The sequence below is a fragment of the Equus quagga genome, chromosome 16 (assembly GCF_021613505.1).
Source record: "Equus quagga isolate Etosha38 chromosome 16, UCLA_HA_Equagga_1.0, whole genome shotgun sequence".
NCBI classification, from domain to species: Eukaryota; Metazoa; Chordata; class Mammalia; order Perissodactyla; family Equidae; genus Equus; species Equus quagga.
The window spans coordinates 16,922,088-16,949,689 of NC_060282.1; the positions used below are offsets into that span (position 1 = coordinate 16,922,088).

Here is a 27,602-nt window from a genome sequence, read left to right on the forward strand (position 1 = left end):
GTCCATTCCAATCTGTGATATAATTGATGGGAGAGATGGAGTAAGAGCTGTGAAACACTCCACAAAGAAAAGACACTTATTTTTTTTTTGAAGAAGTATGTGTTTGTAATACAAAACTAAGTCCCTACCTCAAGTCATGTCCTCTTAAATCCATCCTGTCTATAGCCTCCAGAGTGGTCTGTACAGAAATCAAATGGACTACATTTTTCTCCTTCTTCCAGGCTTTCGGTGACCGTCCTCAGGATAGTTGAAGTACCTTAACATAGCATGCAAAGCCTGTCTGTGGTCTGGTGCTGTCCACCTTTCCAGCCTCATCTCTTTTATGCTCTATAAACACCTGGATATGCTGCTGCTTCCTCCAGACAAGATTTTTAGAGTGGCAGTTGGGGGCTATAATGTCCCCTCCCCCTCTGATATCCTACCGACCACCCTCTGACCTGGTTGATTTTTACTTGTTCCTTAAGACTTCATGACTACCCTTTGCTGCATTATTTTATCATTAAGTATTTATGTATCTGCCTTACCCACTAGACCTCACTCTTTTAAGGCAGATACTCAATGGTATTTGTCTTTTTCCAGGGTCCTAGTACGGAGGCTGTGCAATGGAAGTATGAATTAGTGGGTAAAAGAAGATTTGTAGTTTCAGTACTAAGATGGTAAGAAAATTGATAAGGGGATCTGAACCAGATAAGCTGGAAAAGATTTCTTAAAGGAAGTGGGCTTAATTGGAATAAATTTTTTCCTGTATGATCTCCTTCATTTCCACTCTCTTGAGGTAACCAGTGTTTAAAGTATATTCTTCTCTAACTTTTTTTCTTTTTTTTAAAGATTGGCACCTAAGCTAATGTCTGTTGCCAATCTTTTTTTTTTTCTTTTTTGTTTTCTTCTCCTTCTCCCCAAAGCCCCCCAGTACGTAGTTGTGTATTCTAGTTGTAGGTCCTTCTGGTTGTGCTATGTGGGACGCCACCTCAACATGACCTGACAAGCGGTGCCATGTCCGCCCCCAGGATCCAAACCAGGGAAATCCTGGGCCGCCGAAGCAGAGCGCACAAACTTAACCACTCGGCCATGGGGCCAGCCCCCCTAATTTTTTAATAGATTTATAGAGAATCTTAAAAACACATAAACATATCAGATTTTTTTAAAGATTTTATTTCTTTCCCTTTTTTTCCCCAAAGCCCCCGGTACATAGTTGTATATTCTTTGTTGTGGGTCCTTCTAGTTGTGGCATGTGGGATGCTGCCTCAGCGTGGTCTGATGAGCAGTGCCATGTCCGCGCCCAGGATTTGAACCAACGACACACTGGGCCGCCTGCAGCAGAGCATGTGAACTCAGCCACTCGGCCACAGGGCCAGCCCCACATATCAGACTTTTTACAACAAAAATGGAATCATCCTATACATGCTATCTTTGTTATGTGACTTACTCTCATAGTTAGTGTTTTATTCTGTGTCATTTCAAAATTTCTGCCTATAATGAATTATGAACAGTACTTTGGAAAACATCATATTAGACCCATGGAAGATTGGAACAAGCTTTACATGGAACAATTGTGTGAAAAATTAAACCGCTGCTCTAAAAGCAGCCTTAGATTTTGATTTAGGACACCTCGCTATCCTGAGGTAATGCTTCTATATTTCCCCCTTCTATTGTCGCATAACAAATGGCTGCCCCTTAAAAACTGCACCCAGTGTTTCTAATATGGGGAAGGAGGGCAGGAAGCGAAACTATTTGTGTTTTATAGGAAACGTTGACCCTCTTAGAGGACACTTCAACATTACGTCCTAGGTTATCCTTTCGACTAATTTCTGTGACTTTATCTGAGTGTTATACCACAGGGGATTATATCCTCAATCTGAATAGCAATAAGAGTCTGTACTAGATGATTGCAAGGTAATGGGACTTGGGGTGCACTGGAACCTTCCTTTTCAAAGCTTTTGGCCCATCAGTGTTCCAAAACTGACCAGCCAAAGTCCACTTAAGGACTTGGAGTGAGGTGTACCCCAGGAGTGGTAGGGATGGCAGCAGTGGTGTATAAATCTTCATGCATTTACAAAATTTCTTTGGATGTCTTGTATTTATCTTTGAAATAGTATGGTGCCCTTTTTAAATTCAAAAGACATTTTATCCCCTAAATCTTCTGAAGTAAAATGGATTCTCCAGGAAATCTCAAGGTGTTACATATTCTCCAGAACATCCCTGGTTTGAGAAGCACAGCTTTATTTTTTTTTTTTTTGAGGAAGATTAGCCCTGAGCTAACTACTGCCAACTCTCCTCTTTTTGCTGGGGAAGACTGGCCCTGGGCTAACATCCATGCCTATCTTCCATCTACTTTTTACGTGGGACACCTGCTACAGCATGGCTTTTGCCAAATGGTGCTGTGTCTGCACCCAGGATCCGAACCGGTGAACCCCGGGCTGCCAAGAAGCAGAACGTGCAAGCTTAACCGCTGCGCCACTGGACCGGCCCTGAAGCGCAGCTTTAGATGATTCCTATCCTAGCAGTCTCTGCACCGGCCCCGCAGTGAACCAGTGAGAGAGCAGCCGGCGGTAATTAGTAACATAACTACCTCTTGGGGCCATCCAGCTCAGGAGTCTCAGGTACCTAAGATTTATCTGTAGTTGTGTTCTTTTAACAGGATTCTGATCCTGCCCTGTGTCCCTTGCAGCAGGCTGGTTGGGGCTTCTGGCCATCTCTTGTATTAATTCCATTTCCTGAGGGACTGGACCTTATTTCCTATTCTTTGTCTTGGATTCCCTTGGTCAACCTCGTTATTCGTTCATTCCACAGATATTTACTGAGTCTCAACTGTGTGCCACACAGTGTCCTCAATGCTAGGAATCTGTGATGGGCAGAAAGTAAGTCGTAGTCTAGTGGTGGAGACAGCCAGCCTTGTAAGTGCAATAATGACTGTTTACCACGATTACAGAGAAGGCGGCACTGAGGAAAAGGAACATGATTCTCTGGGCCTTTGGTGAAGAACAAAACTTAGACGAGGAGGTCAGAAAAGGTTTCCTTGAGGAAGTAACACTTGGGCTGAGCTCTGAAAGAAGATTAAGAGTTAAGTAGGCAAAAAAAGGCAGGGAGAAGGTTCCAGACAGAACAGCCTGTGCAGACATCCTGTGGCAAAAGGGTGCATGGTACTTTTGAGGAAGTGAAGGAAGACCAGTGGGTCTGGAGCAGAGAGGAGTGGGGAAGGGGCTGAGGTACAGAATGAGCTAGAGAGATTAGTGGAGCCAAGATGATTCCATGTTAAGGACTTTGGTTGTTATCCTAAGAGCATCAGGAGTCCAGTTAAGAGTATCATGATCTGATCCATGAATGAAAAGAAACCTCGGGTCAGGAGGAGAACACAGTGGAAGGGACCGGAGTGGCATTCTGGCTGGAGTGTTATGGTAGTCGGGGGACGGAAAAGAGTGTGCAGATGTGAGAGATTAGGAGATAAAATCCACCCGCTTGGCATGGACAGCTTGAGAGAGGTGATGTCATAGATTTTCTTAGTCTGTTTGGGCTGCTGCAACAAGTACCACAGACTGGGTAGTTGATAAACAGCAGGAATTTATTTCTCATAGTTCTGGAGCCTGGGAACTCCAAGGTCAAAGCGCCAGCATGGTAGCATTCTGGTGAGGACCTGCTTCCTTGTTCATAGCTGGCACCTCCTGGCTGTATCCCCGCATGGTAGAAGAGATGAGGGATCTCTGTGGAGCCTCTTTTATATGGTGGTCATTTCCGAAACAGTATCCAATCCAGAGCCATGCGTTTAGGTGTTCCTTAAGTTTTTAACAGAAGTTGGCCAACTTTTTCCTTAAAGGGGGATTTAGTACATATTTTTTATCTTGTAGGCCATATGATCTCTATTGCAACTACTCTGACCTTGTCACTCAAAAGCAGCAGTAGACAATATGTAAACAAATAGGTGGGGCCATGTTCCAGTAAAACTTTGTTCTTTTTTTTTTTTTTTTTTTAGGGAGGATTAGCCCTGAGCTAACTACTGCCAGTCCTCCTCTTTTTTGCTGAGGAAGCCTGGCCCTGAGCTAACATCCGTGCCCATCTTCCTCTACTTTATATGTGGGACGGCTACCACAGCATGGCGTGCCAAGGGGTGCCATGTCTGCACCCGGGATCCCAACCAGCAAACCCCGGGTCGCTGAGAAGCGGAACGTGCGAACTTAACCGCTGCGCCACCGGGCCGGCCCCACCAGTAAAACTTTGGATACTGAAACTTAAATTTCTTATAATTTTTAGATGACACAAACTACTGTTCTTTTGATTTTTTTCAACTATTTAAAAATGTAAAAGCATTCTTAGCTCAGGGGCAAACAAAAATGGGCGATGGCCTGGGACCATAGCTTGCCAACCCCTTTATCACACACATTTCTTTTTCATGGCACTGTCCTGCAGAAGCAATTTGGCCAGTTGTCCCACGGAAGTCCTATCTTCTGGACTTGTCTGTTTGCTATGTGGCAGTGTTTAGCTTGCTCCCTAATTTCCTGCAAACTTGAAGTTATATCTGATTTATTTTTTTTTTTTGAGGAAGATTAGCCCTGAGCTAACTGCTGCCAATCCTCCTCTTTTTGCTGGAGAAGACTGGCCCTGAGCTAACATCTGTGCCAGTCTTCCTCTACTTTATATGTGGGACGCCTACCACAGCATGGCTTGCCACGCGGTGCCACGTCCGCACCTGGGATCCGAGTCAGTGAACCCTAGGCCGCCGGAGCAGAACATGTGCACTTAACCGCTGCGCCACCGGGCCGGCCCCTGAAGTTATATCTGAAGGCTAAGCAAATCTAAAGCGATTTTAAATACCCTATTTGCTGTCCCTTTGTATCCCTAGGTCATAGGTGACAGTGATTTGACATGATCCTCTGAGCCCAAACAGTGAGCCATTGGTTCGGAGATGTGGCTTTCTTTCGGTTGCAAACAGTTTCTACTCTTATTTTGTTTTGAAAATAAAACTCATTAATACTGGAAGTAGTTTTTAGCAGTAAAGCAGGTACTGCTTTTAAAGCCAGCTAGTTAAAGAAAAAATTAATGGAAGAGAAACATTACTGATCGTTACAAGGTGACATGCCACTAAAGGTGTGAATCTCTCAATTTTTCCCCTAATCAGAAGTAGTAATTTTCCATTTTGCCTTTTTTTACTTCCTCTCATACTCTGTCACCCTTATCTCTTACTTTCTTAGTTTTTCAAGCTATTTCAAGCTTAGTTTTCAGGCTAGAAATTGATTTGCATACAGTATTTGTTTACTTTTTTTGAGTTTATTGCTGATAGGGACTTCTTAATTTTAAAGATACTGTCCCTTATTATAGATCAGCACATTTTGAACAAGTTAAATAGGATTTTGACTTTATTTTTTTTATTTTCGTGATTGCATCATGAGTCTTTATAGACAGATTGACTTACATTTGGCTGTTTGCTCAGTCTTGGATTGGGAGTGTTAAGCCCTTATAGTTTGTATGACAATGTAGCTAATGTTGACTAAAATTCCATTTGTTATTGGCCTGTTACAGAATTTTTACAAAATTGGCTTAGTAATAATGATAATTACATTCTATAAGGCTTTTAATTCGCAAAAATGCTTTCACATTCATTTTCCAGTTTGAGCCACATTTCATCCTGGAAGGAGAAATTTTATGCCCACCCTTTTAGTGAGGAAACAGGCTGATTTGCCCAGGATCATTCAGCTAATTAGTCATAGTGCCAGGAATTCTGACTCCAGAGTCCCTTCTCATTCCATAACTGCAGTCCCCATTTTATTGTATTTCTCAGAACTTGCTCACAGATTGAATATTTTTTGATGATCAGTTTGAACTTTTCTTTGACCGCTCTGTATTGACTTCTAATTATCTTAAGCACCCTGCCCATTATTTGCTGGTAGTGGGTGGGTGGGGAGTGGGAGGCCCAGAGGCCATCCAGTATAGGAGAGAGGAGAACTTCTTCAAGGAAAGAGAAGTGAATCCAGAGGCAGGAAAAAGATGTTTGCCTTTGTAGGGGAGGAAAAACTTCCTCCTGCCATCTTAGGTTCTGTGGCTGGGCCTAAGAATTAAACTGATGGGGCCGGCCCGCTGGCGCAGCGGTTAAGTGCACACGTTCCACTTCGGCGGGCCAGGGTTTGCCGGTTCGGATCCCGGGTGCGGACACGGCCCCGCATGGCAAGCCATGCTGTGGTAGGTGTCCCACATATAAAGTAGAGGAAGATGGGCACGGATGTTAGCTCCGGGCCAGGCTTCCTCAGCAAAAAGAGGAGGATTGGCAGCAGTTACCTCAGGGCTAATCTTTCTCAAAAAAAAAAAAAAAAAAAAGAATTAAACTGACATAAGACAGATTAACAGGAGAAAATCATGCAGTTTTTTCTTCACATGCATGGGAGTCTTCAAAAGGAAAATGAAGACCCAAAGAAGCTGTTAGGCCAAAAAACTTAACAAAAGCTTACTTGGGGACGTGATAAGACAAAGGGGCTTAAATTGTGTAAATTTGGGGACAGTGACTAGGAAATACATGGGATAACTAATGGAAGATAAGGGTTATTTGGGGTTTGTTTGTACAGATCCATTTTGACTTTGACTCCCAGTCTCTGGTGATAAGACTCTTCTCTTCCTGGTCTAGGGAGGGTTCATGGGAAATTGTATGACCTGCTTTTAGGTAGAAGGGGGGAGATCAGAGAGCCTTTCCTGCATCTGCTGTTTCTCAGGTGCCTTCAGCTCGAAATAACCAGTGTGCCAAAGTGGCGTATTTTGGGGTGGCATGTTCTGAACCCCTTCACCAAACCTAAGGTGAAGCAGCCTAGTCATCAAAGGATAGAAAGCAGCTGTAATAACTGACCCAGGAATACACTCTAGGCAAACCATGAAAGAAAAGGGCTATAAGTCACAAGGGATTTTTGCAGAAAAGGGAAAAAATTGGTGGCTGAGCCAGTGCAGGATATGCTAAAGCCCAAGGCTCACCTGGGTCCAAAGCTGAATATGTAGTTACACATCGCTTAACGAGGGGGATGCTTTCTGAGAAAGGCGTTGTTAAGCGATTTTGTTGTGCAAACGAACATTATAGAGTGCTCTTACGTAAACCCAGATGGTATAGCCTACTACACACCTAATCTGTAAGGTACTAATGGGACCACTGTCGTGTCCCTTGTTGACCAAAACGTCGTTACGTGCTGCTTGACTGTAGATCTTTGAAGTACACTCTGACTAAGGTCCTGAAGGACCAGTGCACGTCGGGAAGAGCTAGGATCTAACAGGAAGTGGTGTCACCTGGAATTGTCCTTAACCATCGTCTGCCTCAGAGTGAGCACTGAAGGACGATTTCGCATCCATTCCAGTTAGGGTTGAGACAAGGATATGGAGAGGCTTCATAAACTGGGCCTCCAAGCTAGTCTTCACTTCGCTTCTAAAATTAGTATCGTACGTTTACTTGTTAAATTTGCTTGCTTTTCATTTTCATTTGTTTTTCACTTCATTTTCTAGTTAAAGATTGCCTTGGAAAAATTCTAATCTCTTTGCTGCGCAAAGAGGAAATGGGCTAGAAGAGATGCAGACCGTTTCTGTGCTCCTAATGATCATTCATGGTGGGTGACCATAGACTGACCCCTGTGAAGGATTATTCTAGGCAAAAAGGCCTCACCCCTCTCCCCTGGGTTTCCTCTCTCAGTCTTCCCACTTCCCTATCTAATTTCCTTTCCTTACTTGAAATAAAGTAGATGCTGATTTCTTGTGATCTGGGCCATTCCACTGAACCCCTGTATTGTATTTATAATATTCGATAATGTTTGTGTGTTAATAGCCCTTTAAAAAGGTTACTGGTTATGAATTCATTTCTTACCCTCTATTGACGTATATGCTGTTGCCCAAGTGTCTTTGAAGTTTTCTGCTTTGTGCCTTTCTCTTGGTGTTTCAAATGCCTGGAATACTCTCCTCACCATCTCTTGGATTATCCAAACTCCCATTCATTTTTCAAGGTCTGTCTTAATGTTGAAGCAGCACAGCTCACTGAGGGCCAGCTTGGCAGAAATCAGAGTGAGAATATACCAAGTCAGAAGCTGACTCTCATACACTGCTAGTGGGAGTGGGAACTGGTGCAGCCACTATGGAAAACAGTATGGAGATTCCTCAGAAAATTGAGAGTAGAACTACCATATAATCCAGCTATTCTGCTGGGTATTTATCCTAAGAACATGAAAACACGAATGTGTCAAGATAGATTTACGTTCACTGCAGCATCGTTCACAATAGCCAAGACTTGGAAGCAATCTAGGCGCCCATCAAGGAATGAATGGATAAAGAAGATGTGGGGTATATACACAATGGACTACTACTCAGCCATTAGAAATGATGAAATCAGGCCATTTGTGACAACATGGGTGGGCCTTGAGGGTATTATGCTGAGTGAAATAAGTCAGAGGGAGAAAGTCAAATACCATATGATCTCACTCGTAAATAGAAGATAAAAACAACAAACAAACACATAGCAACAGAGATAGGACTGGTGGTTACCAGAGGGGAAGGGGGAGGGAGGAGGGCGAAAGGGGTGACTAGGCGCATGTGTGTGGTGATGGATCATAATTAGTCTGTGTGTGGTGAACATGCTGTCATCCACACAGAAATCGAAATATATAACAATGTACACCTCACATTTATGTAATGTTATAAACCACGTCACCTCGATAAAAAAAGAAAAAGCTGAAACTCAGCAGAAATAATGTAGAGGTCTGTTGGTAGGCAACTGCCCCCCACCCCCCACCACGAACTTGGAGAGTCTCCTAGTGCTAAGAGCTAAAGGATGTGTATTTTACATAAAGAAGGCATTTTTATTGCCCACGGCCACCACAATCTGACTTCACCTCTTCTCATTCCCCTTGTTCCCTTATGCTCTACAGCAGGATTTACCAAGAACCACACTTGATTTTTTGGGTCAGACAATTCTTTGTTGTGGGAGGCTATTCTGTGCATTGTAGGGTATTTAGCAGCACCCGTGGTCTGAAGCCTAGATCCCAGTAGCACCCCTCTCAGTTGTGACGACTAGAAGTGCATGCAGACGTTACTAAATGTGGTGTGGGCGGGGAGCGGGTTAGAAGAGAGGGGCTGCAAAGTTGCTCTCCGGTGAGAACTGCATTGTGCTCCACGGTCACAGTGAACTTCTCCAGTCTTCCAGGTGTAGTGTGTGCGTACACACATCTGTATGTAGAGTGTCCTTTCCGTTCGTTAGCTTGTAAGCGTTTGCTTTCTTCCAGATCTAGTGAAGCTTTTCTCATCATCCTTGTAGAGCTCCTACTATGTGCCAGCCATTATGCTATGTTCTAGGGATACAGCAGTGAAGAAGATAAATGTCTTTTGCCTTGTGTTGCTTACAATCTAGCTTATTATATCACAGTTTCTAATTGGAGTTTCCATATAAGCTATACATTCCTGAAGGGCAGGAACCAAGTATTGGGTCTTATTCATATCTGTATCCCCTAAGTCCTTACATAGTATTTGGCACACAGTTGGTCTTCGTAAGTATTGGGTGAATAAAGGAAATAAATAATGCATTCCCCTCTCTGCATCTCGCTTGCGTTACCCTAAACCAGGTTCTCTTCATTGCAAATATGAGCTCTTGCCTGTTCCCAGATGAGATCCTAACTCCATTTCCCCCCTTCAAATCTCACCTTCTGCACAGACGCCAGATTGAGATGTCCAGAATACACATCTTACTCCTCTGCCTAAAAGCCATCGGTGCTTCTTGTTGGACCTGGCATTTTAAAGACAAGTGTCTGTAACATGGCTGAGTCTGGCCTTTTCTGGCCACTTCCTTCCCTACACTTCTCTCCAGCAGCCAGAATGGCTGACGGCAGTCTGCCTGATATTTCACACCCCCGGTGCTTTGCTCCTGCTGCTTCCTCTGTCTGCAGTTTCCCCTCTTCTACCGGGTAACTCTAACTCATCCTGTAAGATTCAGATCAGAGATCCCTTCTTTCTGGAAGCCTCTTCTGGGCCAGCTACTGGACTAGGTTGAGTGTTCCTCTTCTATGCTTCACAATGCCAGTGTCTACTTACAATATTTTTCAATTGTCTGTTAGTGGGTCTGCCTTCCCAGTTCTGTGGTGAGTTTCTTGAGAGCAGGAATTGCATCTTACTCTTTGTATCCCAAGCGTCCAAGTGATTGTTAAATGGTAGGCACTTAGATTTTGTTTGTGTGAATGAATATGTGAATGAAAAGTGTAGTAACAGGAGCTTTTATTTAAAGTGGAAGTTTCAAATAGAGGCTCTTAATGATTAATCATTTTATTTTTGCTTTCCGCAGATATTGGTATCAACTTGACAGATCCCATGTTCAGAGGAATTTATAGAGGGGTTCAAAAGCATCAAGGTAAATGTTTCTTTTATTAAGGTAAACAGTTTCTCTCTGAAACATGTTCTGCCTCAAGGAAATCATGAAAAGCATAATCACTCTTACAATTGAAATTAAAGGATTTATTATGCATCTTGGATAAAACAGTAAGCAAAGTGAAATCCATATAAGCTATATTGATAAACGATGATCATGAACATTTACAGAACACATGTTATATCAAAGTGTTATCAAGCCCTTCTTATCTGTAGAAGTTTATAATTTTGAATGTGGAACTTTAAATAACCATATACATAGAAGCTGATAATAGTTGATTGTTTAATTAGTCTTTTAAGCAATTAAACAGTAGGGCACATAATTCAAAAATCACATACAGTGGAACGTCAGTATAATGTCTAGTTTTTTGAAAACATTCTCAGCTGCATGACAGAGTGGCAGTGTGAGGAAGGCAGAGGTGCAGTGCTGTCCACCTTCCCTGTCTTGCCTGCCCCTTTATCCAAGTCCTGCAAGACCCTAGAGACCGACCGTGTGGGTGGGAATAGACAGAAGGACCTCGAACGTTCATGGAAAGCTTAGCCAAAAGCAAAATGGTGTATATTTATCTTATCAAGTTCATTTAAAAGGCATATTTTGTCACCTGAGGTAACTAAGTGGGAAATGATAGTGACAAGTTTTTGAAAGCAGAATTTCTCCAATAAGCTGGTCTGTGAATATCACCTCCGAAAATTACTATACTTGTTACTGTGTAAATGCAAACAGGACGGTTTGGTTTCATTGTTGTGGATGATGTCGAATGGCACATTTGAACAAGCTAAGTCAGAAGCTCATCTTCTTTGCTTCTAGGTGATCGTAAGTGAAAGCTGCTCTGAATATAGGGAATGTCAGATGCCACTTGAAAGAAGAAAAGTAAATGTTAGCTTTCCTAAAACTTACCTTTCATCAAAACTTACCTTTTCTACTTCCTTTTGAAATTTAGATGATATTTTTATGTTTTATGTTTATAAGATGTTACTTATATACTGCAGGCTATTGAATAAATTGCATTCTTCTTTTCTTGGCTTTGTGGCACTGAATGGATTTCATGCTTCATGACTGTGTGTGTGTGTTTGTATACTTGTGTTTATGAAATAAGTTTTATTGTGATCTATATCGGTATTCCTCTAGTTTATAATATCTAGGAAAACTGGTTGCCCTACTTAGTATAAGTTCACTAAGTTGATATTTTTTGTCTAAAAGAAATTTTATAGCTACTCTAGAAGTAATAGTAATTGAATTCTAGTCACATCTACTGTGACACTTAAATATGAAATTAATAAATGGATTTGTATGATGTAATTGTTTAATTTTGCTATTCATTTACCTCAGGCCTCTCAGAGATTGGTATTTGCTATTGATTTCCCCAGAAAAGTTTATTTTTACTTAACAGAGAATTTTGGGGAAAAGCAAAAAGCAACTGTCAGAGAAAATAAAAATTGTCCTTCCTCAATGCGAATAGTAATTTTAGAAATACAGTGTTAACTGAAATCTACAAAGAGGTGTTATATCGTGTTTTGAGAGGCAGTGGAGATGTACTCTGAAAAGCCCTAGTAGAAATAAACAATCTTAATCATACTAACAAATGGCAGATTCAAGGCAAGTGACTTAAATTGTAGCGAGCAAATTCATCTTTAGTTTGAACCCCCGACTTTTGTCACTTTCCGCCTTTTGATCAACAGAATAAAAATACAATTAAATGGATAACTATTCATCTAGTTGGCTTATGTGAGTTTCTTTTCTTCTTCTTCTTCTTTTTTTTTTTTTTGCTGAGGAAGATTCACCCTGAGCTAACATCTGCTGCCAGTCTTCCTTCCTCTTTTTGTATGTGAGCCACTGCCACAGCATGGCCACTGAGAGATGAATGGCATAAGTCCACACCTTGGAACTGAACCTGGACCACCAAAGCTGGCCCTCTTTTTTTGTTTTTTCCAAGGTTATTGCCAGCTCTGTGCTTATTTCATGATGAGTACTCATCAAATAGAATCAGTGTAACTTTGATTTAGTAAATGTGATTGTTTCTATGTATTTTCCTTTCTAGAAGGGATGATTAAATTATAGATAAGTAAATTTTTGTTTATCAAGTTTTCTTAATGTGGGGTTTGTTTTTTACAGATGACTTACAGGATGTAATAGAGAGAGCTGTCCAGATTGGTGTTAAAAAGGTATCATTTCATTTTTGTTACTCTTGAGAATTTTTTAAAAAACTAAATTTTGGTTAAAATACTGCATGCAGAGTAGAAGAAAAAGAGCTAATGCCACACTTGGTATTTTGGGATATGTAATATCAACATGTAATATTAGCAAGTTAATGAAATAAAATATCAAAATATTCTGTCCACAGCAATTTAAATGACACAAACCTCATGGGGTTGTTTTTCCATCTGATTACAAATGTGGTAAATGGCAAAGTCTCTTTGAAAAATTTTTTTAAAACCTATCTGAATTACCAGGCTTCTTAAGAGGCAACTTTTAATAAATTTTGTAACATAATTTAGCATTTGTTAGAATTAAGCAGTCATCAAAAAGCCGTGTATGTCACCAAGTTTAGCTTTTATAGTGTGGGTATGCCATTTCAGATAACTGAGAGGACACTTTGATTTTTACAGTAATAGTTGGATTGTCAGGAAAACTCCTATTACTTTTTAGAGAGTTCTAAGCACATGAATAGCAAGCTCAGGGTCAAATTCTTTGGATAGATATTTCTTTTTAATTAGTATTTTTTAAAAATAGCAGCTATCCCACACATGCACACAAGAAATAAGGTTAAATTCCACAGTGTGGTGTCAGGGTGTGTGGTAACTCCTGGTTCTAAGTTGAGTAACCTCAGTTTTAAAGAGTGACACTGCCGACTACATGAGTCCTGCAGTCTCGAGCGCTAAAATTGTATTAGTTATTCACAAGTAATGAGAGAGGATAAACGTTACATTAATTTCTTATTATGTGGTTATTCTCTGCTTGGTAAATCACTTTATCAAATGCCATTTTGAAAACTCTGAAGTACGAAGCTCCTAAATTTTCCTGTGTCAGCTGTGAAGAGTTTCATCTTAACATTTGTAATCACACATACACGGATTTAGGGGTGGCAGAACTGAAATGAAGTTTACTTGGACGTGGTTCCGAATTGAAGTTTAACTCAGTACCTTGCAGTTGTAGTGTAGTGATTAAAAGCACAGTGCTGGCATAACAAACCTGGGTTCCAGCCCTAGCTTTGTTCTTCAAAGCTTTATAACCTGGGTCCTTCAACTCTCTAGACTACAGTCTTCTCATCCATACATTGAGAATGACAGCAAGACCTAATTAATAGAGTCACTGGGAGGGTTAAAGAAAATATGGAATGCAAAGCACTGGATATTATACCTAGTATGAAGTAAACAACCTTTGTTGTGTTGATGGTGGAAGCTGCCGCCATCATCATCATCATCATCAGTGTAAACTGGGAGAGGAAGTTATGTCCTCTAGTCTTGCCCTTATCTTTTCATCCAAATGGAAAAGTGATAGATAAAATTAAAGGTAGCCTTGATTAGAAGCTATTTCACATAATTGAAATACTGGACGTGGGCACTTGGTCTTAGATTAAAGAATTAGGTATTGTTAGTAAACAAAGTTTTCCCAATATTTTTGTTAATATCTTATTCTCAAACTTTTGGTCTCAGAACCACGTCACGTTCCTTAATATTATTGAGGATCCCAAAGAGCTTCTGTTTATGTGGGTTTTATCTATTGATATCTACTGTATTATAAATTAAAAGAGAAAAATTTAAAGTATTTATTCATTTTAAAATAACAATAAACCATTATATAACATAAATAGCATATTTTTATGAAAAATAAGTATTTTTCCAAACTAAAAATCTTTAGTGACATGAGTGGAATTGTTTTACATTTTTACATCTCTTTAATGTCTGGCTTAACAGAAGACTGCTGGACTTTCGTGTCTGTTTCTGCAGTCAATCTGTTCTAGCCTCTGGAATACCTCATTGCATACTTATGACAGAATGAGAATGAAAAAGGCAAAATAACATCTTAGCATTATTTTGAAAATAGTTTTGACCTCACATATCCCCCGGGGGTTCCAGGACCACACTTGGAGAGCTGAATTAATCAGCAGTATTGAATCTCTAATTTAGATGAACAGAATTCTAAAGTCAGAGGTCTTTACTTATTCAGGCTTTTGTAACATGACCTGTCCTCAAGGAACTCACGGTCTGATAGGAAAGACCCACATGTGAATCCATTTCGATAGGAAGGAATGGAGGGGTAGGGGAGTAGTCAGGGACCACTCTACACGGGAGGTGCTCTTTCAGCTGAATCTTAAAGGAAGGGTACGTGTGTCACAGTCAGAGAAAAGCATTCTGGAAAAAAGTAGTAGGACAGCATGTTTGGGAAACTTGTTGATACCCTGTTAAAGTGGGCTTATTTTATTTCTTTCTATTTCAGTTTATGATTACGGGTGGAAATCTACAAGACAGTAAAGATGCACTGCATTTGGCACAAACAAATGGTATCCTCATATTACTTTTACCAAAAAAAAATATGAATTAAGTTATTTTGAAGAAGTCTGAGAACTGCCTCAGGTACAATACAATGGACCATGACTGTAGAAACAACAGGACAGTAGACTGATTTCAGTGGGACATGATTAAGATGAAAAAATTCGGAGTGCCCATTGGTGTATGAGATGCTTGATAAACCCTCATAGTACTTAATAAGAATTACTTTAAGATTTCAGGTAATGAGAATTAAGTCCACCAGGTCTCTAATTTAGCCTCAGATATTCCTGATGCTGTGAAAACACTGCACAGCAGTGGAGCATTGTCTAGTAGCGCTGGAAGGTGAGAGGATGGTGCTGAAAGACTGGACAGCGTTCCACTCTGCTGTACACAGTGTTGCTAGGAGTCGGAATCAACTCAGTGGCACTAACAAAAATTCCTGATGTCGCATTTTTGTGTGTCTGTTGTAATGTGTTTAAGGTAAGAGTTGCTTTGTATTTACTCTTTTTTAACTTAAGCTGTGAAAGATTATTTATTAAATATTTATCATGCAGACCAGACACTGTGCAAGGCCTCAGGAATGCAAGTAATAATATGGTATATAGTCTGTTATATGCTCACTTTCTGTTCATACCTTTTTGCATTTATTTAAAATCTGTAAAGTTTTGGAATTGATTCCCGAAGGAATCCTAGTTACATAAAATACCATCTTTGTCCGGCATTCATTTACTTAACCTTTTTTTTTTGGCATGCTTCACGTGCTAGACACTGAAGAATTGGGCATTCCACATTATTTTTCAAAATAGTGATTTACTTATTAAAAGCTATTTTTTTATGGAAATCTTCCTAAAATGCATACTTCAGGAACTGCTGGCACTTTTTCTTAGTGATTAAGGCCATAAAAATAACTGTCTTCTGAGGCTGGCCTGGTGGCACAATGGTTAACTTCACACGTTCTGCTTCAGCGGCCCGGGGTTCGCTGGTTTGGATCCCGGGTGTGGACATGGCACCGCTTGGCAAGCCATGCTGTGGCAGTCGTTCCACATATAAAGTGGAGGCAAATGGGCACGAATGTCAGCTCAGGGCCAGTCTTCCTCAGCGAAAAGAGGAGGATTGGCAGCAGATGTGAGCTCAGGGCTAATCTTCCTCAAACAAAATAAAACCCAAAAATAACTGTCTTCCCAGAAGCTTATTTGTGTATAAGAATTGTCTTCCATACTTTTTATCCCCAAACAGATGCTTTTAAAAGCTCTCAAATCTCTGGGGCCGGCCTGGTGGTATAGTGGTTAAGTTCATGCACTTTGCTTTGGCGCCCCAGGGTTCGCCAGTTCAGATCCTGGGTGCAGACCTACACATCGCTCATCAAGCCATGCTATGGTGGTATCCCACATACAAAATAGAGGAAGATTGGCACAGATGTTAGCTCAGTGACAATCTTACTGAAGTAAAAAGAAGGAAGATTGGCAACAGATGTTAGCTCAGGGCCATTCTTCCTCACCAAAACAAAAACAAAAACAAAACCCAAAAAGTTCTTGAATTTCTGTTGTCAGCCCTCTTGCACTCCTCTCCGCACAGCTGTGTCCTCACTGCTTTAAAAGCTGCCTCCTTTTGAATGTAAACACCTGCATGAGAGCCTGAAGAAGGCACCACACCTCTCCAATGGGTTCAGGTGCAAGAACCTTAAGCCACTTAGAAGCCCTGTTTGACTTCACATTTGTGTTCCATACAATTAAAGCTATCAAAGTATGGCTTCCAAAGAAGTCCACTTTATTTTTTATTAGAAAAACAAATCCCTCTTCCACCTCCTTTAAGTCACCCTTTTTAAAGGGAAGGAATACATCGTAACTGTTAATATTAAATACATGAAATAAGACAGTCACATGAACAGTGAATATAAAAGATAAGATTAGATTATGACATTTCATTCTACAGCAGAGTGTTTCATTTTCCATTCTGCAAATCTGAGTAAATACAAGCTTTGGAAAGAGTTGAATTAATTATTTTTACCAATACATTAAGACAATTTTTATATCCATGTCCTGCTTTGTTAAGGTATTCCAAAAATTCTTATATGATTAACTTAGTGCAGTTCTGGTAGTTTGAATAGTTTATGGCTATTGTTAAAAATTAACCAGTTGAAATTATTTGATATTCTACTGTTTTTGCATATGAAAAATAAATATGAAAAATACTTTGAAAATAATCCTGAGACGTTTCGTGCTAGATATGTTTTTCAGCACAGTTGGATGTCATCCTACGAGATGTGATGAATTTGAAAAGAATGACCCCGATCTTTACCTAATGGAGTTGCTAAATCTTGCTGAAAACAACAAGGGGAAAGTTGTGGCAATAGGGGAATGTGGACTTGGTAAGTGCCAGCCTAGCCCACTAGAGTGACTGAAAATAATTGGTTTGTTCTGTACAAGTCGTGAGTAATTATTGATTCTTTTTTATCTTTTAAAGATTTTGACCGACTGGAGTTTTGTCCCAAAGATACTCAGCTCAAGTAAGGAAATTTGTTGACTTTAGAAATTACTGTAAAATCTTAAGAGTGATTTTTTTAATTGCTTTTATCAGTTTAGAATGTAGTTGGATTCAGCATCGAGATTTTTTGTTTTTCCCTTTGGTAGAAGTTAAGTGAAACAAGTTCCATGCACGGAATTCATAAGGGATGGAAGCATATAGTTCCCTAATTGGCTAATTGATTTTAATATTAGAAATAAGGGATGAGTTTTACATGAAGGAGACCTTTTTGTTGTTTTTTGTTTAATAAATGCATTCATACATGAACCATTCCAATGAAATGAATTAAATTCAGTCATGCGGAGTATGATTTAAGAGCAAGGGATATTAAAAAGAGATTATAGGATCAATCACCAAAGCTAGAAAAACATATTTTCCTCTTGCTGCACATTGGCTGTTGTCCGTTTGGAACGCGAATCCTTTCATGGGAACCCTCTGGAGAGTGATGGCTTCTGAGAGATCCCAAAGCTCACAAGCCTCGGGGACGTCCTACAACCTGTGGCCTGTAACTGAGTGGAGCTGCTGTCGTCATCCTGGCAGGCAGTGTTACAGGCTGAAAAGAAAAATTAGGTCAGAGCCTTAATTTAAGACATGAGCATTTTGTTGAATTTTAGAAACAACGTCTTTATCAACATGATAAAACATTAGAATGAGCTTCTAAAGGAGGTTAATTTAATTATTCGTCCATTCAGCAAATATTTATAGAGTAATATGTGCCTGAAACTGCTGGGAACTCGGTGTACAAAAATAGGAATAAGGGGGCCTGCCCGGTGGCGCAGTAGTTACGTTTGCACGTTCCATTTCAGCGGCCCAGGGTTCGCCGGTTCGGATCCTGGGTGTGGACATGGCACTGCTTGGCAAGCCATGCTGTGGCAGGCGTCCCACATATAAAGTAGAGGAAGATGGGCATGGATGTTAGCTCAGGGCTAATCTTCCTAAAAAAAAAAAAAGGAATATGTGTCCCTAAAGCCATTTAAGAACAGGCAGCCCTCCGTGCTGCTTAGTTTCTTACGCAGAAGGAGGAGTCTGGATCAAATACTCTCGTATGATACCATCTGGCTCTATCATAATACTTAATAATTAACCGTTTTTGTCATATGATCTTGATTAAGCCAGTGACTTGAGGCCTGAGGGGTTTTTCAAATTATGCCTGTCAAGGTGTACTTTCTCCCTCACTGCCTGCGCCGCCACACACACAGTCCCGCTATGTCCATCCCAGTGCAAATGCCTGTAGTGCGGAGCGGGTTGACTAGTGAGTCCGTCACACCCTTTCAAGCTCCAGGGTTCCTGGAGGGTGAAGGCCCATAGCCACGTGACATAGGACGGGTTAGAGTAACGTTCCATGGGCTCTTTCCTTCAGGCTTCTCATGTATAGAGCCCTTTCAGAGCTGTTCACTTAGTGGCACGTTATTGGCTATGTTTTTCAGAGCTGTTCTCGTGGTGACCGGCAGGATGGCTCAGTCTCTGTTCCTCTCTTGAGTATCATGTAGGTCAGCTCTCTTAACCTTGAAAGTTCACGTGTTCACACGTAAATAGGAAAACAGTTGTCTGTAACACTCTCTTAGGTTAAGCCCATGGATCCTAATTCCTCCACTTTAGCGTCTATTTTAGGCCAAGATGAGCCTCGTGAGGCAAACAGACTGTGTGGTGTAACAATCAAAGGCAGTGGCAGAGTCCTCCAAGATTTCTTGCCCCTATGAGTTTCCATCCAGATGAGTCAAAACTGATTCCACAATGCAATCTAAATACTTTAAACTCAGTTTTTTTGTGTTATATGAAAACATTGATGATATCAGTTCTGTTTGGCCGCTCTGAGGATATTTCACCATCATCTCAGTCAGAACTTACAACGGTATGTGCAGCAAGACGTGGCTTACACTTTAACACTCCCGCCAGTTGTCCAGGTGTTAATGTGACTCTAATAGAGAGTTCAAACTCCGTTCATTAGTAAATGATTACCAAGGGCGTCCTCAGCGTGGTACAAAGAAGAGTAAGACTCGGTTCTTATGCCTTTATAGACAAGAGAGGATATAAATAATTAAAACAGGTTGGAAAATGCTATCAAAAAGGTGTGTGAACAGCAGAGGGAAGGACTAATCTTCCAGAGGAGTCAGGAAGGGCTTTGCTAAGGTGATGGAGTGTGAGCTTGGCCTCTTCCAGAGCCGGTAAAGCTCAGAACAAACTAAAGTACGGTAGAAATTTTGAAAGATGGGCAGTTCAATTTAAGATTTTTAAAAAATTATAAAACGTTAAATGACTTAGTGAGTAAAAAAATGACACACCAGTAGTAATCCTGTTTGGATTGTCCTTAAGGAAGTAAGTACCCGTTTCTTCTGCCTTTGTTCCCTCCCCTTCCCCTTTGCAGGTACTAAGAGCACGCAGCCCCCGTTCTCTGTGCACACAGCCCTCCATGCTTGTGTCAGCTCGTCTCACATGGTACTGAAAACATGTTTGTGGCACCCCTGCCCCTGCCACAACACACTGTCTCTCTGAGTTCTCCAAAGGCGCAAACCAAGTCTTACTCGCGTTGTGGTTCCCAAGGCACCTGGCACAGAACTCTTAGCACATGTGCGGTCTCAGGAAGTGTTCCTGGAATTGGGAAGAGTCTTTCTGATTCCTACAGAGTAGCATGGATGGAAAGCCTGTAATCCAGCTCCTACTCTTGGGTCTACTCTTGGAAGAATTTAGATTTTGGTCTGCACTTTTGTACCATCTGAAACAGCCAGTGCATGATTTGTTTTGGTTTTGTTTTTTAAGTAAAAACATAGTCAGGGTAAAGAAGATGTATGAGAAGAGAAAAGTAGAAAATAAATTAGTGTAATGGATAAGGAAGCAAGACCAAAAGAACTAATTTGCAGTAGATACAGTGTCTGAAAAATAATGGCAAGTAAAGGCTATATATAACATAGTGTTAAAGGTAAGATCTTTGAAATCAACAGAACTTTGGGTTTGAATTGGAACTGTAAATCTCAATTTCCTCATCTTTAAAATTGGGATAATAACACCTGCCGCTCTTCAAATTTGGTGTGTAAAGCCCACAGCCCTATGTCTGGCACAGAGTGAGTGCTCAATAAACTGTGGCTATTTTATTATCCTTAGAAATACTGCCATCCTAAAGGAAAATACTGGCTAAGCTTTTGTTTGGGGTTTTTGAAAAGTATTTTTTTAAAGAGCAAAAGCAAAGCAAAGTATGAAAACAAGGAAAAGGCCTGAATTATGGAAGGGATGTGGATTTATGGATTTACACATCCCTGTATTTTCCGTTTCTCTGTCCTGTGCCACACTCCTTTCTTTGTTGCAAGTTAGACTTCTCTTCACTGGAGTGGAAGAAATTTCCTTTGGGCATTTTTCTTGGGGCTCTAAAATGTTAAAACTGTGCAGGTCTTTAAAAAAAAATCAGACCTCAGACAAGATTTCAAAATACTCCTTTGGAGATTTAGGGGACCACAGAGATGAGAGATTGAGGCCATCCTTGCCATCAGCCAGCTTAGAGGAAGGATTACCACCGAGGGTTAAGTTACATTATTATTCCTAGTTAGCATGGTGGGGTTTTTTTTCCTTTAAAGACAGTCATTTGAGGTTAAGTACCAGTTATCTTCAATTCGTATCATTAGGAGTAATTTTTTACCATACGGCTTATGATACCCAGCAGGCTTGAGTGCATGGACCTTCTTCTCAAATTCTGCAGCATTCTGTAGGCACATTGCTTGGGCATCTGTTATTTTCGTAAATTGTGCTTTTGCCTGCTCTGTGAGTGGAAGGCTTACTTCCAGGCTGATCGTTAGATTCTGTAAGTCTGTGGCTTTGTACATAGAAGTGTGTGTGAAAAAAAATTCTCAGTGTAGAGAGGGAACACAGTGCAGACTACTGCCTGCCGGGTAGCCAGAAGCCACATGTGCAGGAAATGACCGCAGCACACTTAATTGCTGACAATAGAATTACTTTCAAGGTTATGGAAATAGTGACTAGTAGTAATTATTAAAATCTTTTTTCTTCCGAGTTTTCATTTATTATTTCCTGCACTGAAATTTCGGCAAATTTCTTTTGCTTATTCTGGCCCAGCAGAATCTGAAAAGGTGATTTGAAAACCTAAACATTGGGTAATAAAGACATAGACCACCAACTTTAGGAAGACTCTTTCTTTAAGAAGTACATTTCCATTTTTAAGTTTAAAATTTAGCATTTTCAAGAGTACAAAAGGATATTCCAGGAAAATAGTTGTCCTGCCCTTCAAGGAGATGAGATAGAAGAAAATATAGCAAAAGAGACATTTAAGTTAAACACAGAAATTGTTCCCCCAAATTAAGGGTAAAAAAGAGGTAAACCCCATTAAGAAAATAAGACACCTATTGTCTGACTCCTGGTTTCACTTAAACTGCATGACCATTAATGAGGAGAGAAAACACTGCTGACATGACAAAGCGTACAGAACACCCCACCCCGTTAGATCCACTGGGTATTGTCATTGTACCCCGGGACCAGGAAGAGACTTTTTTGAAATGCCACAACTTGTGGTCGTTTTGGCTGGGACTCGGAATAAGAGCCTTGGAGTTCTGGTTCCAAGTGTGCCACGTTGTGTGCTGTGATCTCTGACAAGGGCCTGCAGCCGTCTGACACCAGCTCCTGTGCTATCCTAGGGTTATTTTGAGGAACAAATGAGATAATGGTATGTCGCACTTGAAAAGTGCTTTTTATAAAGTATTCTAAATTATTGAAGGTTGCCCATTTTATCATGTAATTCTCATTTTTCTGAAAAAGAGAGTATTTTAGTTTTTGTGCTATTTAACCAATCCTTGAGTTTAGTTTCTAAGGGAATCCTCCTTCTTGCTCAGTGCAGTAGTTTCTGTAAATAGCACGTAGGAACACTGAGTGAGTATATGTCAAGCCCTGCTTGGCTTCGCAGTGGAGTGGGGTGACTCCCGGTGACGTGCTCAGCCAGCTCTGGGGCAAGGGGCCGGCCGTGTATTTTCCATCACCAACACATACTGCAGGGAAGGGGCCCCTCGGGACGATCAAGTGTCCGCTTCATTTGCTGGGATTTGGTCAGAAAGCTGTTAAAAGTAATCATTTGGGGGAACAGCCCCTATCACTGTAAACGTAAACCTTGTAGCTCTTTGCTTCTAGCGACCAATAGTAAAGTGCTCCCTGATTTACCCAGCAGTTATAATGGAAAAACTAACAAACGTTTCTGAAAACAATTTTGTAATCCCAGAAAATGAAGTACAGTAATCCTCCTTTATATGGTTTCACTTTCCATGGTTTTCAGTTACCTGTGGCCAACCTCAATCTGAAAATATTAAATGGAAAATTCCAGAAATAAACAATTCATAAGTTTTAAATTGTGCGCCCTTCTGAATAGCATGGTGAGATCTCCCTCCGTCCTGCTTGGGATGTGAATCATCCCTTTGTCCAGCGTATCCACGCGGTGCTCGATGCCCACTCGTTATTCACTTAGTAGCCATCCAGGTTATCAGATCGACTGCCGTGGTATCGACTGTTGTGGTATTGCAGTGCTTGTGTTCAGGTAATCCTTATTTTACTGAATGGCTGCAAAGTGCAGGAGTAGGGATGCTGGCAATTCCCATGTGGAAAAGAGAAGCTTTAAAATGCTGCTTTTAAGTGACAAGATGAAAGTTTTCCCCTTAAGAAAGAAAATCACATGCTGAGATTGCTAAAACCTGTTACAGTATATTTGTTCTATTACTAGTTATTGTCATTAATCTCTTACTGTGCCTAATTTATAAGTTAAAGTTTATCGTAGGTGTGTATTTAAAGGAGAAAACATGGTCCATGTAGGGTTCGGTGCCATTTGCGGTTTGGGGCCTCCACTGCGGGTCTCGGAACAATAGTACCCTCTTTGGATGACGGAGGACTGCTGTCTCTCTCCCAGGAAGCTGCCTGTTATACAAGCCTTCGGCTAACGCTGATGTGTACAAGTGTGAATTCACCATTTCTGTTCTATAATCTCTAGACAATAAAAGTCCTTTAACTGAAAAAAATCATTTGACAATTACTTTTCTCATGATAAAATTTTTAACGAGGAAATGTTTTTTTTGCATTATGCAGATATTTTGAAAAACAGTTTGAACTGTCAGAACAAACAAAACTACCAATGTTTCTTCACTGTCGGAACTCACATGCCGAATTTTTGGGTGAGTGATAGCTAAAATCTCATTTAGAATTTAAGAATTTTGCAGAAATCCAGCTATTTGCTAAAAGCTGCTTTTGTTTTTAATTCATAGACATAATGAAAAGAAATAGAGATCGATGTGTGGGTGGAGTGGTAAGTATAAAAGGTGTTTTTCATGTGTGATGCTTCAAAGCATCTTGGTTACAGTTGGCCTCTAATTCACACATCAGCAATAAAGTTATTAAGGCTCTTCTCTCTCTTATTGGAAGGGCATATAAATTTACTGTTGAATCTGTGGGCCAGATGTGGCACAAACATAAATCATACTGTTTTAATTACGGTTAGTTTGTTCAAAGTTCGAGAATGAGTACAACATTCTGTTCACAGAAAAACCCTGTGAATTTACTCTGACACATTTTAACAGTGCATGATATTCTTCTCTGCCTCTTCTATCTGCCATTCTTTAATCTTCAATTTAAATTTTGAGCAAAATGGAAATTTAATATTTTAAAATATTCTAGCATTCATTTCAGGTTTGCCTTCTTAATTATTGTCAATAGTATTCATTTACTATTATCACTCTGATTAGAGACTCATTCTTTCTGTAATTTGCTTCTGCTCTAAACATTTCTATATGGTCATTTCAATCGTTAGTCTTGAGACAGTTCCCAGAAATGTTATCAGCCCACCACTTAGCTCAGGTATCCATAGCAGTAATTTTTAATCTTTTTTGGATCATGGACTCCTTTGAAAATCTCCCTCAGAAGAATGCTCAAATGTACCAATTTCACATATAATTTTAGGAGACTCACTGGTCTCTAGCAAAAGAGCTGTTATCAGGTATAGAAAAATCACATGGACGACGCCAACTGAGGAGGGAGGAGATGGCCCTGAGCACTCCTGTATGCCCACGTCACGTTGCTGTGGTGGTTTCATATATAGTCTCTCAAGTGCTCAGCCTCTGCTTCATGCCACTCGTGACAGGCATGTTTTCTGCATTGCTATGTTAATATTACTGTGCACATTTTAATCTGTGGTTTACTGACCCTGTAATTTATTCTTTAGGAACTGTACTTGGGAATTGAGAGAGGCTCTGTTTATGCCCTTGGGATTACTAGTGGCACTTAGAGCCTTCAGACTCTACCTCTCAGCCCATTTACTTTATTTCTAAATAAGAATTTACTTGGGGCCGGCCTGGTGGACAGTGGTTAAGTTTGCATGTTCCGTTTTGGCGGCCCGGGTGTGGACATGGCACCACTTGTCAAGCCATGCTGTGGCAGGCATCCCACATATAAAAAAGTGGAGGAAGATGGGCACAGATGTTAGCTCAGGGCCAGTCTTCCTCAGCAAAAAAGGGGAGGATTGGCAGCAGATGTTAGCTCAGGGCTAATCTTTCTCAAAAAAAATTAAAAATGAAAAAAAAAAATTTTTTTTAATTTTAAAAAAAAGAATTTACTTGGCTGACTTTATAATAGTTTTTAAAAATTAACGGCAATAGTAACAAATCCAATCTAAATGTTTGACTTTTATCAAAAAAGAGATTGCCAAATAAAGAATTAACTAATTTTCTGAAATGGTTTATGAAGAGTCATATTTAAAATTATTTTGATATTAGCGGAGGCTGTGTTTTCTAGTCAGGTGGAAATGATGAGGGGAAGAATAAAACGTTTTGGGCAGCTTTGTAACAGTTTTATTTTTGAGAAACATGTTATCCGTAGTATTCAGACTCTAGACGCTGTGTCAATGTGACATCACTTGTTAGGTGTGTTCAAAGGCGTGTTGTTACTTACTGTTTTGATTACATAAATACATCCAAAGTGTGAAGAACTATGCTCTACCCCTGTATCTTTGAAGGACAGAAACACCATCTCAGTCTTTTGCCTGCCGAGCTGATATTACTGATGTTTAACAATTTACATTTTTTTTAAAGTGATGTTCTCACAATCTCTTTATAAATCTTAAAACTTGGCTCTTAAAAGTCATTTCTCTTTTAGAAAAAAGGATACTTAACAGAAAAATTGAACATTTTTAATATATTTTAAATAGCTTATAACATTCTAACTCTCCTTCATGCTTTTGCCTGCGGCTCCCCACTCCAGTCCGTCTTCCTGGAGGTGGTGCGGAAACGCCGGTGCAGAGATAGCAGCACAGCCACAAAGAAAACTTCTAGGCAGCCGTCTCCTCCTTTCAGGTCATTGGAGATGATGACAGGTTATAAATGTGAAATTTGATTTGAAAAGAAAAATTGTAGGGGCCACCACCTTTGAAACCCTGTGGTCCGAAAAACCCTAATGCATCTATATTTTTGCTTAGAAAGTCATATTAATGTGATTTAGAATTTTAAAGAAAGAGTAATTATTATTATAATAAAATCATACCTGTATGTCCTTAGGTGCATTCATTTGATGGCAGCAAGGAAGCAGCAGCTGCTCTGATTGACTTGGATCTCTATATAGGATTTAATGGTTGGTAGGTCCTTCAGTTATTTTTTGTTTTTTTAGTTCTTATATTAAACAGAATCCTTAAATTGTTTTTACAGTGAATTCCTGATCAAGATTTAAATTTATTTTTACTACAGTTTGTGTGTGTTTTGTATTGATCTTGGCTGTGAATTTCAGTAATTATGTAAGAAATTAAACAGTATATTACTATTACAAGTTAAAGCTCAAAAGTTATAAACTACTACTCTGTGTTCCAATAATGGAAAATAATTTTGTTTTGGTTTCTTTTTAAGGATTTTAATTTTTCCTTTTTCTCCCCAAAGCCCCCCGGTACACAGTTGTGTATTTTAGTTGTAGGTCCTTCTAGTTGTGGCATGTGGGACGCTGCCTCAGCGTGGCCTGCTGAGTGGTGCCATGTCCGTGTCCAGGATCCAAGCCGGTGAAAACCCTGGGCCACCACAGTGGAGCGCTCGAACTTAACCACTCGGCCACAGGGCCGGCCCCAGTAATTTTGTTTTGAGGTCAGCAGCTAGCTTTCTCTAGCAATGCAATTTATTCTGAGGTCCTTTTACCCCTTTAAAACATACATGTTCACAGCACTGTATGACATATACACCAGTGATGTCTGACCATTGGGGAAATACATACACCGTGACATAATCATCTTATGTCTCTGTAGGCCAAGAAACTGAGGCTCAGAGAAGGTAAGAAACAGGTGTAAAGTAACTCCAAGTGTGAGAACCTGTGTCCCCTTGGCTCCTCACTCGGCAACCTTTCTACTCTTACAGCACACTAAACCTCATCCACCCAGCGCAGTCAGCTAGCGCAGCTGGCTCCCTGGGCTCGTTTCCATTCAGATAATTTGGTGAGCTTCCACCAGTGTCTTGTCATAGGATGTCAGTGTAGCTCATTAAATAAATTGCAAAATAGTAAGACTTGCTTTCCCTCTTTAGTGTTTCATTCCCTTAATATTACTACTTGTTTGATTATGTTATGTTTTACTAAACTCTCCTTAGGAAATTATTTGCTATAGACTTGATTTATTTAAATGTCCTAGATGCTTCTTCCATATTTTAGACTAAAGATTTAATTTATAAATTAATTTGGAAAGGAATACATGCATAATGGATTAAAAAGTCAAGTAGTATTCAAAGACTTATACACATATTCTCCCCAACGTGCCCTCTACCCCGAAGTCAGCTCTTCCAGAGACAGCCACTTTGTTCTTACTGCCATCTCTCTAAATATGCTTATGCTATTATCTCTTAATTCATCCCCTTTAATTGTCTATTTTCATTAAGGTAAATAAGCATTTTAGTTCTTATATCTAATAAGGCCCTCCCACCTCCGTTATTTCCTCCATAGTCCTCTCAGTGTAGCTATTTCAGAATTTTTGGCTACATGCATATTCAGCTGTGCTTTCATTATTATGTCTATGTAAATATTGTTGATTGCTGAACCATGTGGTGTACCACTCTTTTATTTTCCTGGACACACTTTCCTCATGGTTTTATTTACTTGGCTTCCTTCAAAACTTGAACCTTCTCACACTTGCCAGCAGCTCTGTAAACGCCCTTATGTGCTTTTCCGCATGAGGAAACCTGTGTAGATAACCTGATAGTTCCATTAGTCCCTGACTCTTCCGTCCGTCTCCTTCA

At 40.2% G+C, this 27,602-nt stretch overlaps 1 protein-coding gene across 8 annotated transcripts in view; it reads left to right on the plus strand.

Annotated features, from left to right (window-relative positions):
- TATDN1 (TatD DNase domain containing 1) overlaps positions 1-27,602 on the plus strand; it is a 39,637-nt gene that overhangs the window by 1,618 nt on the left and 10,417 nt on the right. For 2 of the 8 annotated variants that reach the window (XM_046641719.1, XM_046641721.1), the window contains exons 2-9: positions 10,277-10,342; positions 12,473-12,522; positions 14,798-14,861; positions 17,075-17,218; positions 17,314-17,356; positions 23,440-23,525; positions 23,616-23,656; positions 25,896-25,972. In XM_046641719.1, the coding sequence (XP_046497675.1) occupies positions 10,277-10,342; positions 12,473-12,522; positions 14,798-14,861; positions 17,075-17,218; positions 17,314-17,356; positions 23,440-23,525; positions 23,616-23,656; positions 25,896-25,972 (571 nt within the window). Of the gene's footprint in view, positions 1-596; positions 657-2,357; positions 2,601-7,464; positions 7,566-10,276; positions 10,343-11,167; positions 11,231-12,472; positions 12,523-14,797; positions 14,862-17,074; positions 17,219-17,313; positions 17,357-23,439; positions 23,526-23,615; positions 23,657-25,895; positions 25,973-27,602 lie in introns of those variants that run through there. The other 6 variants (XM_046641724.1, XM_046641717.1, XM_046641725.1 and 3 more) reach the window with 6 other exon arrangements.